The 12,042-nt window shown below is 36.3% G+C and overlaps 1 protein-coding gene across 24 annotated transcripts in view; it reads right to left on the bottom strand.

Moving 5' to 3' along the window:
* Window positions 1–12,042, bottom strand: part of MCTP1 (multiple C2 and transmembrane domain containing 1) — a 534,016-nt gene that overhangs the window by 10,662 nt on the left and 511,312 nt on the right. For 19 of the 24 annotated variants that reach the window (XM_078447951.2, XM_078447950.2, XM_078447960.2 and 16 more), the window contains 2 exons: window positions 5,567–5,676; window positions 1,504–1,613 (listed from right to left, as the gene is read on the bottom strand). The exons of 2 other annotated variants lie outside the window; for them this stretch is intronic. In XM_078447951.2, coding sequence (XP_078304077.1) covers window positions 1,504–1,613; window positions 5,567–5,676 — 220 coding nt within the window. The remainder of the gene's footprint in view (window positions 1–1,503; window positions 1,614–5,566; window positions 5,677–12,042) is intronic. 3 more of the 24 variants (XR_013556012.2, XM_078448001.2, XM_078447964.2) reach the window with 1 other exon arrangement.

Genomic DNA, 12,042 nt, shown 5'->3' with positions numbered 1-12,042 from the left:
AGCACTAAAGAAATACTGTTCTTGTTTTATTTCATTTGATGAAACAAGAGGCCCAAACACATTCTCTTAGAATTACGTTTAAGACAGAGCTAGTGAGGCCACCCCAGGTTACAGAGCCAGATGTTTGCCATGGGCTCTGCTTTTTGAGAACGCTGGGGAAACAGAACCAGAGGTTCACTACCTATCACAGCTGAGATGGCAGTTCTGACCCTAAGTAGGTTAGAGATAATAAACTGCCACACCTCATGCCCTACCCTAATTCCTTCAATAAAACAGCATCTGTTTTAAATACCAAAGGAAAGAATGAAAGACCTTGAACATACATCAGGGAAGCAAGAAGAGTAGAAATGCTTCCCTCCTTGTGTAGTGAAGGTATATCTTATTTGAAACTGTTTAAATTATAACAAGGGAAAAAAGTAATCATTCCCCCCACTCCTTACTCAAGATGTAAAGTAAGGAGAGTGATGATAAAGGGTAAGAGGGCTGATTCAGGATATGACAAGACAGGCCAAAAAGAATAGGGAGACAGGAATCTGAAAACTGGAGGGTTTGGAGACCTCTGATCCCTTTTGTCACTTTTTCCAGCATTTCTTTAAAAATCTCAGAAAATAACAAAACATACCTTTTCAAGTGTAAACGTGTGTTTTCTGGACTTAATACCCAATTTGGTTCTTTGCATTTTATATGTTTAGCAATCTTAGGTGTATGCAGGCTGAGGGGGAAGTAGAGAGTCATACTTCTACTGAGTCATGTTTATGTATATCATTAATGTAGTTTTATAGGTTAGTACATCTTAGAGAAGGACAATTTTTTTCAAACCAAGAATATTCTCAGATAAGGAACAGAAGCCCTAAAATAATGAAGGATGCTGAAACTACCACCTAAGTGGAGTCTAGGTCCACAGGAACTGTTGGCCTGCAGCATAACTGCGTTAAAAATTAGGACCAGAAAATACCACCTTTAAAGTGGGCTTGCACAGAAGCAATTTTGTTTAGTATACATAAAGCAGGTTTCTTATTCCTAAGCAGCCTGTCAGTGCCAAGGACCCTTTTTGTGCCTCCTAAAGGTGACCTCTTAAATAGGCGGCCATATATAGAACTGTGTTTACGGACACTTCCACAAGATAAAGCACCACAGCACAAAAGCATATTGTCCTAAATGCACCATATGGATCGAAATGCCTCTGTTTACGTATAAGTGGTGAAAATAAATCAGAATGGTATCTAGACAAAGCTACACTTTGATATATGAAGAATCTGCACAACTACATGTTTACAGTATGATGGAGCCTATGGTGCCAGATAAGAAAAATGCATTTTGTAGGTAGACCTAAATCTTTATACTGTTGTGATTTTTAACTGACCTGTCTCTTTTCATCATGGAGTAGCTTCATGATAATAAATACAGGGAACTACTGACAGTATAACTCATTCCTTAAAAATAGTTTGTTCCTAGTATCTAAGGCAGTTTACAAAAAAAAAAAAAAAAGAAGGCTTTACTTACCCCAGACAAGGACAATGTATCTCAGTGGAATGAAGTACAGGATGACTGTGAACACACAGAGGGCTACAATGGCCAGCCAGCTTAAGAATGGGACAGTCCAGTTGAAAGTACTGAATAAGAAATTAACACATCAGCAATCTGAGCACTTGATACTTTTTTCAAGCAAAGATTAAAATAAATGTGATTCTAACCCACACACTGGACTAGGGATCTAGTAAGACTGCATTTCTCTCTGGAATAGAAGGCAATTGCAGTAGACTGTCAGAGGACACAGGTTAGTCACAATCTGCTGAGTTTCATGAAAGCAGGGCCCAGGTAAACAAGGCTTGCCACCAACCCCTCCAGATTGTCCCAGGTGACTTCAGGGCCTCAAGGTGCACTAGACTCCTAGGTGGTTAAAAAAAATTTTTTTAAATAGGTTTTTCTGCTTTTAAAACTAGTAGCCAATCTTGTTTTCTCCAAAATTTCATAGAGGAGAATGCCCCTGGGCCTACCATTCTTTCTTCTGTCAACTCACACTGGATTCCCGACACTGGAAATAAAATGTCAGCAATTGTCTGTAGACTTAAATCTTACACTGTTGTGTAAATCCTCTTGAGTTTAGAATTCCTTCGAGAAATACTCACTTTTCACTTCAGCTATGTTTCAAATGTAACTAGAAGTCAGGAAGGGGGAACAGAGCGGTTAGATTTGTAAAAATTCACCTGCCATCCTTGCCCTTCCCAGAAATACAGAGATAATTAAGAAATAAAGTCAGTACCGACTCCTATTCTCCCTGTATTATTTCTGGCAAAGGAAAGCACGTGGTAGATTTGTTGGAAAGACTGAAAATGGAGTGTAAGCTGGCAAAGTGGGTTACAGCAGGGCCTGCCTGATGGGTCTGCAGTGTTCCCATCCTGCTGCTGATTGATAATGTAGAGGGGTCAGGGAAGGCTGCAAGACTGAATGTTGACAGTGAGATAACATCAGAACAAAACAAAAACAGGATGGGTGAGGAAAAGTAGAAGTTACAAAAAAGACAGTACGAGGAAGATGGGGAGGAATGTAGTGGGACAAAAAAGAAAATGACAGAGAAGTTTAAAAAGATGTAGAAAAGCAGGGAAATCGAACATGGAAATAGTGCAATAGTTTAGGATTCTTTGTGTAGAAATTCTGTAGTGAATCTCACGGTTTTTAATGGAGAATGGCAAAATAATAACGGAACCATTGCATGGAGTCCACAATGTTGGGCATATAATTATGTCACCGTTTACAAGCATACAACTGCCTCAACAACCAGCCTCTGAGGAGGAACTAACACATACTGTTGAGTGACACTTTACTGCAGTTTAATGAAAAAAGCAAAAAAGATACCTATGTTCAGAGCCTAGATTCTGCCATTTGACTTTAGACAAATCAACCTTTCTGTGCCTCAACTTCCCCCTTTAAAAATGAGGACAGCTGTTACTGTGGTGGACTGATACTGATGGCAACATATTTATGTGAATCAAAGTGATATTTTTAGAGCTAATCAACTCTAGTGGTCTATTGCAGTGACAAGGGCGCCAAAGACACTTCAGGAAAATATGAAATTATACATGATAGGGATAAATGTGAATGTTTTTAATTTTCTCTAATTTCCTGATAATGTATGTTATCTGCACTTGGAGTGGGGTTTGTCCAGGGCAGGTTTTGCTCCTATAAAGGATGATTAAGAGATTTTCTTCCTATATTTCCCCTCGGCATAACACTGAGGTGTGAATCCTTAGCTTTGTGGGCATATACCTTGCCTTTTGTCTGTCTAGGGTCAAATGTTTCCTAAAAATGTTTTTTTTCTAGTAAAAGAGGCACAGTGAAATCAATCTGGTTGTCTTGTTTTCAGTAACTCTTGGGGTCTGGCTTTTCTCTTTGTTTCCTCCCCTGGCCAGAGTGAGCACCCTGTTTCACTGTCACCTAAAGGATCGTGCCTTCCTTTCTTCACTGACACCTGTGCTTCCCTTGGTTCTGCCCACGTGTGGAGAGAACAAAAGGCTGAGGAGGGTCTGCTCGTTTTCCTGGGGCTCAGCTCAGAGCCATGCATCAGCACACCTCAGTGTGCAAGAGCACTGGCTCTTCAGTGAGAAAACCCTCCTTCTGGGCAGCCTCCTGAAGGGCTCCCTGTGTTCTCCTTTCTCCTCTTGGAAGGATAAATGGCAAGGAATCGCTACCAGTGTAGCTAATGTCAGAAAAAAAGACTGCCCTTTTCTAAATCCACAGTGCATCATGAAAACTAAATCTAGAATATGATCTTTCCCCAAAAAAGATGCAATTCAAGAAAGTTCTGGAATGATTATTTAGTAACAAGATGTGGTAATTATAGAGGCTTTTCACTTTTTACTTAATGATTGCTTCTGAATCTGCTTTCTGAATAGATGCATTTTATCTCATGTGACCCCAGGGGACCTTCTCTTTTTTAATATTCAAAAAATTGTGCAGGAAAGATGGCTTCTATAAGACTCACTGGATCCTATGCCTGTTTCTGTACCTCAGCCTACACCTATACCTCTGTCTATACCTGTGGAAAGTTCCATAAAACTCAGTTTTTCCCAAGGCTGTTCCACAGCCAGGATCTGGTCATATCCTCCAACTGGCTCTGATGTTTTCCAACCAAGCATCTGAGGTCCCCAACCACCTAGAGTTACAAAGAAGCCTTTTCCTCTCAGGCATAAATTTGCCTGACCTCAGAGCTGACCCAGTGTCTTTATGGTATAAATGAAATACTTCCATCAGGTATCAACACATAGTGTATCTCAGAGAAAGGACAACACTCAAAAGGGAAATGCCCTATTTAATTTAGGACTTCACACTATGCTCCAGTGGAAAGGGTGTGCAGAACAAAGGAACATTCTTAGAAATGGAAATAACATGGAGAGGAAGAGAAAAAAATGTGGGACTTGGTCTTCAGATGTCTGAGACTGAAGGCTGCTGTACATTTGGAGTAAAGGGGAAGCTATTCTAATATGATATAAAAAATGGAAACTCAGCACCTATGCATAAGTGGAAATGTATTAAAAAATTATACAAAATAAAATGCATTATTCCTTGAAACATGAAAAGCACTAGGTGAATGACTCACACCTTTAGTTTAAATAATTTACTCCTTTCAAATGTGTATGCCCAAGGATTCATATCTGTAGAACACTTCTGGTGAATGATAATATGAATAATAATGAATAGATACATGAAACTAGAAAATGTAGGTTTATCCAGATAACAGCACCCCTTGAATAGACTATTTAGCAATCATTATGTAGGCCAATTTTCACATACTTTAGTAGTATGGGACCTTAGTATATTTTTAACTGGTCATTAAGACTTATAAATCCACATCATTGGATTTATAGACAGTTGTTTTTAAAAGTTCATTAGTAAATAAAACTATTGCAAGTAAAACACAAGTAATGTAAAATTCACAAGAATATTCTTAATATAAGAAAATTATATTCTTAATTTTATATTAGCTTTCAATGAAGCTGTATTTATTTTTTTAATTAGGAAAGGTAATTCCTTTTTTAAGAATTATTAAAACTATTAGTTTATTTCATCTGTAATTATGATCTCAACTATTTAAATAGACAAGTTAAAAAAATATTTTTGCAGAGTGCTCTATAAAATATGATTTTTTTTTAATTTTAGAGTTACTCGATGACAATATGTCAACCTATAATAAAATGAAGATGTGTCTTGATTACCTGAAATTCTCATCTAGTTTGGTTTATTTTTTTCCTATCACGATTTCATATTCCATTTAAGAACAAAGTCTTTCACTGTGAAAATGTGCTAAAATTTAGGACGGTGTTATTTCTTCAAAGCTACAAGTAGGACTTCTTTCCAACCAATATGTTCTAAATTTCAGGAAGGAAATTGACAGAACTTTCAGAAAACCAAAGACTGGCAGAAACAAAGTAAATAATGATGAAACTGAGCAATAGATCACCCAGAAGGAGTATCCCCTGCCAAAAAGAATGTGGCATTTCACCCTCTGAGAAACAAATGGACACTCTGTCCCACAGAAGGTCAGGGCTCACATGTCAGCATCACTCACTTCTTTATCCTTTCGCCAAAGGAAGCCACTTCATCTAGGATGTTCTGGACACTGATACAAACCTCCTGGATGGCATAGATTTTATTTATAAATCCCTTTTTTTCACTGTCCTAAAATACAATTAAGAAAAAAGAGAGATTCTGTGTGAGTAACGGTACTCTTCAGTGCTTGAATTCTTGAATTGTCCCTCTCTTACATTTTTAAACTTAAATAAGCTTCATCTCTGTGTATATATAAATGGATGCTTGGAACCGATAAAAATATCAGGGTGTAAAGGGAGATGGAGGACGAGGGGCATCCAGCATCACGGACCTATGCCAACATAAAGGTAGTTGCAAAGCAAGAGACTCCAATTCTGTTGATCTTGCCCTGATGAACAGAAACATTTTAGCCAGAGTTGGGGGGTGGGGGTGGGGAAGGATGTAAAGGTGTAGGAGAGAGGGCAGGTCTCAGAATAACCAAATCCGGAAGACCTGTGAGCAATGAAAACTGAAAGGGGAGAAAAAAAAAAAAAAAAAAAGACAAGGTCAATGGAAACTAATCAAGTAAACACTTCCTAAGTAGTAGTTTAGGAAAATCAGATGCAAAGTAAGCCTGGCCCATCTCTTAAGTATAACAGTCCATACCTGATGCAATAGCATATGCTATTTTCGGGTTCTAACTAAACATTTCCCCCCCTCTTTGTACTTCGTTCTTCATTTTAAAACTTGTCCTGGTTTTAAGCAGAGCTAGTGTGCTCCAGGGAATGGGTGGGTGGGATTGAGTGTAAAGCACCCAGAGAATGGTGTGAGCCTGGGGGAAATGTGCACATTTTGTAATTTTAGACCCAGAGGAAGAAATAGTGGTGGCCTTTCACGATTGAAATTTCTGCTTAGTAGCCTGGCATCACAGGCACTTGCCTAGGCTGTTTGGTGGAGACCATCCAACCCTGATTCCATGACTCCATTCCTCCATGCCAGCTTGAATATCTATGGAAATGTAGATCCAATTTCATTACTTTAACTTCTTTTGAACACTTCCACACTGTGCCAGAACACTTGAGACCTCATGTGGCAGTCAGCGCTTGCTGAAAGCAGCCAGAAAGCTAGAATAATAATGTCGTCATGTTGCACATTTACATACTGACTTTCACTTTAGAAAAGTCTCAAGCACTTTGCTCTGTGAACATGGCTGGGCTGGCATCCTGCCACCTTAGAAACTGAGGGCAAGTGAATGACAGGTGTATCTGCAGCCCCCAAGAACAACAGGCTACAGTGGGACTGAGGATATGGAGGCCAGTTTGAAACATGATCTTGAGATAAAAGTTACTTAGAGCTGTCATTTTAAATTTAATTCCCATGGGAGATATTGTCTTCATTATTCATTTGGCTTATATCAAGATAGACTGTCCAGACAACAAGGTAGATGTGATGCATAAGGCTCAAAGTATACAGAACAATTAAGTACTCTCAAAGTCCCCACTGTCTTCAAAAGCCACCCTTCACTTACCATTACAGACATGAACGCATCAATTTCTTGTCTTTTTTCCCTCCCCAGTAATAAAACAAAGTCCATTAATTTCACTTCTGCAATTGTACACTTCAGAAAAAAATGGATATCCAGTGGCTCCTTCTGTTATTTCCTAATTACAAAGTTGGTCTGTTCTAATCATCTCTATGGCCTTCAGTGTTTTCTCTCTCAAACACCGGCTAAATTCATTTATCTCTATGAAATAAAGAGCTCTTACAAGTATTTTTCTGCACACAGAATAAATCACGCTAGAATCGAAGAAGGCTGGTTGCACAATCAAAATTCATTGAGAATAATGTCTTACCAGTTTGAAATGATCATGTGAAAAAATACTTTTCACAATAGCAATAAAATCCACAATCACTTAAGCATAACATTAATAAGATACGTACAGAATCTGCATAAAGAAAAGAGAGATACTGTGTTTCTGCACTGGAACAGTGATTATTAAAAGAATGTATTCTTTTCTTCTGTTGAACATACAGGTTTAGTGCATTTTCAAGCAAATTCTAATGTGTTTGGAATGCAGTGAAATGGGGAGAATTTGATAAATTTGTTTGGAAAAATAAATTGAGCGCTATAGCCAAGAAATTTTTGCAAAAGAGAAACAATGAGAAGGCATTTATTGTACCAGATATTTAAGTAATTAAAATATGAAAGAACAGTGAAAGAGAGATTGTTTAATGATAAAGCACCGCATAAATCCACCATAAAGATGAAAGCAGTATGTTACTGGGTACTTGTGTCAACTGTTTGCGGAAAATTATGTTAAATCCTACCTCCACAGACTCTCAAATCTACTTGAGATAGCCCAGTTCTACTCAGTTCTACCTCAAATAGCCCCAAATACATTCTAGATTAATTAAAAAGCAAAACAACTAAAGGTGAATTATAAAAACAGAAGAAAATGTAGGTAACTTATTTAGTGACCTTGGAACAGGAAATAACTTTTTAAACATACAAGCAGTAAAGGAAGTCACAACAATAATTGGTGGCAAAAGTTACATAAAATAAGAAACTTATTCTGTCAAAAATCCTCATAAATTTAAAAGGCTAAATGGGAAAAAATTTGCAACAAATATGACACATCAACGGATGGGATTTCCAGTATACTCAATATTGGAAATGTGGGTCTGAAAAGACCTTCATTGCAGTTTTTTTTATTATAACAAAAAGAAAAGAAAAAACAGTGACATATTTTGTGGAATTACTTATAGCACAAACAAGTGACATACTACTATGAAATTACAAAATATTAAAGAGAATATTTAATGGCAACAAAAATGCTTATGATCTCATAGATATTGGGGGGGAGAGGTAAATGTGAGATAAAGTATAATAACTTTTTTTGAAATGGGTGGGTTGGAAAAAAGATGAAGAGAATGTGTCAAAATATTACAGGTAATAGAAGTTACCTCCTATAATATTAATAATTCTTAGCAATTAATGCTTTACTTTTATTTCACTGATTTCCTCCAATATCATAATTTAAGGAACATGAGTAGAAGAAATAAAGGAATTGATACTCATTGAGCATGATTTTAGGTGGTTTCTCTATTTTTTCTTAATATTTTTTTTTGTATTCTTATATCTGTTTTAAATTATTTTTAGAAAGAAGTAGAAGATAAATACACACATTAAGCATTATCATGTGTTTTTCAACATGGCTCATTCAATCTTCATAACGTCATCCTACAATGTAGTTTCTTCCACTCTACTGAAGAAGAAAGGAAGGATTGAGAAAAGTGACAACTTGGATTAGGACTATGATAGGCCAAATCCAAAGTTTATTCTCTCCATAATATACCATGTTACCTTACCATCCTATCCAGGAAGGTTTCATTTCCTACCCAGAATTCCAGTGTAATAAAAAAGAACAAAAGACTTGAAAACATTTAGGAACTTATATTGTAGTCACCATGACCAGCAAGATAATAAAGTCAGGAAACTTGATTCAACAGTAGGAAGTGAAAGATATGTTAGAAACCACCAGATGTAATGTCAATAATGCAGTGTGTAAATATTAAATACTGGATCTTTGTTAGTAAGATGTGTCACTGAAAGCATGTACAAAGTCTTCTTAGTAGATACTTTAAAATTGATGTGCTGGTATATGATTACTGGCTAAAGAGTTTTAAAAATCTGCTCACTCTTAATTTTCTGTTTTTTCTCTACTCCTACCCTACTACCCAACCCCTCATCCCCAAACACAAAAAAACGAAATAAGATGGTCTGTAATGTTGACAAAGCTTTGAAAAGCAAATGCTTTGGGATAAAATTTTTATTTTGAAATCTCTTTCATCAAGTCCTGTATTCCTCCACTGTGGTCCCCAACCAATGAAGTAATTACTCTTTATATACAGTATATGACCCAAAACTGCAATGGGTAATGGAATTGCTCTGTGTTGCATTCCAATATTTCACACTTTTTTCACTAATGTTCAATACTTTATTAGTAGAGAATAAATTGGTACATTTCTTTTATTGTCGTTTTTGCTTTCCTTTATAAACCAGCTTGGATGAAAGAAATATCATAGGGTAGTTAATCATCCAAAGGCTTGGTAGTGACACTGGTTGGTTTTTTGTTTTTTTTTTTTTTAATGCATTATTAAGGTTTCTTTTGAAGATGTAAAAAAAAAATTACCCATAAAAAAAAAGCTATAACTATAAATCTGAGAACATGTGAGATTTATATCATACAACTTTTTCTAATGGCTCTATATAATTTTTAAAAATCTTATTATATTTTAAATAGTCCACACAACATAAATAACTGCAAACTTGAAATACAGTGATTCTTTCATATTCACCTATTTTATGATCACATATCACGACAGGAAGTTAACTAGATTTTTCTAAAGAAGTATCTACTTCCTAGCTTTGAAATATTTAGGAATATCTAAAGACCTAAAGAATCAATAGGAGTACATTACATATTTAGAGAATCCTGTCCAGTGACTTTCAAACCAAAATGACAAGTGCCCCATTCATGGGTCCTATTGTGAATGGGAACAAGAACCCAAAGTGATAGGTGTTGGGGGATATGTATTGTGTGGCTGGACTCTCCATGTATCCAGCTGCATCCTGTCATAGTCACGAACGCTATTTAGGGGCCTGGCCAAAGTAGTCATTGTCAGCCCTGTTGACGTGATGGAAAATGGATGTGTTGAACATCTGCACTATATTGGTCACAACAAGTATGTAGAATATGTTTGGTCAAAATATTTGTTATAAAATTAATACTATTTCAATTACTTTCTAGAGTGAAAGAATGTCTTAAGAGTGCAAAGGGGCAGCTATTAAATCTTATGCCAAGAGAAGCATAGAAAGGAACTGACCCAGCCAGCAATCTGGGACGTATGATCACCTTACCTATTATTTCCTGGATGAAGCATTCAGATATATCACCCCAAAGAACTCATCTTGATTATAATTTTGCTTTTCCTTTAAAGTCTTGCTATGTAACCTCTGGTAAAGGGTGAGTGATAAGATTGATATTTGCTATGAGACAGAATTGTTATAGTTTACAGCTTTTCTGTGAGCAAATAGAGTCTCACGTAGCACAGGGTGTACAACTGTGTTTGGAATACATCTTGTGTTTCATGTGATTTATTTTTTATGCTAAAGATGGTTTGGGTTCCCAACTTGCTTGGTTCATTCAGTAAAATGCCCTGCAAAACTCCTCTCAGAGCTACACTTCTAACTGAAGGAAAATATATTAGAAATTAGATATAGATTGAATAAAGACACACAAGGTGATGAAATATTTTCTCTGTGCCAATATTCCTTCTTTTTCAGATAGAGAAAACTATGTTTCAGCCCCAAATCAAGAATACTGAAATTCTCACAGCAGCTTGGCAAGTCAGAGACCCTTTCCTACTGAATTGTATCTCCGTGTGTTACTCAGTTTTTATTATATCAAATCTTACCCAGGTTACTTAATGCCTTGGCTCTTTAACTCATATTAACCTTAATAATAAGAACCCTCTATTGAGACATTAAAGGATTCTGAGATAATGTTTAAGGTTAAGAGGACAGATGTATACCAGTTAATACAGTATATTTTTCTCTTAAAAAATAAAAGTTCTCTAAAACATTTACATTTCAGAGTTCTAAAGAGGACTAAATTAAATAAGACATGTAGAGCTCTTAGTATAATGCCTGTACAAATAAACTGTCTATAATTATTATTGATAGTAGTAGTAATAATAAAGTTATGGACACAGTTTCTTATTAAAAGAATTTAAATTATTATCTGTTTTTGCTTATAGTAAAAACAAAATTTTGAAATAATAGACAGAATTCCCTAAAATATGCAACCTTTTTATGCATGATTAGTTTTGCCCCAGATGACTTAGTGTTAACTTGTCAAATTCCATTTTTGAAAATGATGGTAGATCTTTATAATGTTACACAGAGACCATCTTCCACCACCACCACCACCCCACTTCTGCTGACCCTGCACATGTTTTTTTTTGCAGAATGAGCATTTACCTGGTCTTCATTTTTTGCTTCTTCTCTTGCAAGGTAGCCCTATGCTTTTCAGTACTTGGTTTCTACAATGCAATTTTAATTGCATTTGGTTGTGCCTTGCCCTGTTAGTTTAATGTTATACATTGTGCCTGTAACTTTACAATTGATTGTAAAGTAACAGAAATTTAGAGACAAATGGCTCCTGGGCTAGGCAATGTAAACAATAGGCATTTTTTAAATGGCAGCTAAGATTCCTAAGAATTATGATGAAAGCCAGCAAGGAAGGGAAAACAATAGGAGAAAAGAAAGAGAGGTGATTGGAGAAAAAAGAAAAAGAAGAAGAAGGAGAGAGAAGGAGAATGAGGGCAAGAGAAAGTAGAGGAGGGACTCAGAGATACTCTAAGGCCTTGAAGGAGGATGGAGCATGGGGATCATAAGTATGGGGATGAACACGAAGAAAGGAAGGGAAACATCTTTGATCATAAATACAAAAG

The sequence above is a fragment of the Panthera onca genome, chromosome A1, assembly GCF_046562875.1.
Source record: "Panthera onca isolate mPanOnc1 chromosome A1, mPanOnc1 haplotype 2, whole genome shotgun sequence".
In the NCBI taxonomy this organism is placed as follows: domain Eukaryota; kingdom Metazoa; phylum Chordata; class Mammalia; order Carnivora; family Felidae; genus Panthera; species Panthera onca.
This window is presented reverse-complemented; position numbering and strand designations above follow the sequence as displayed.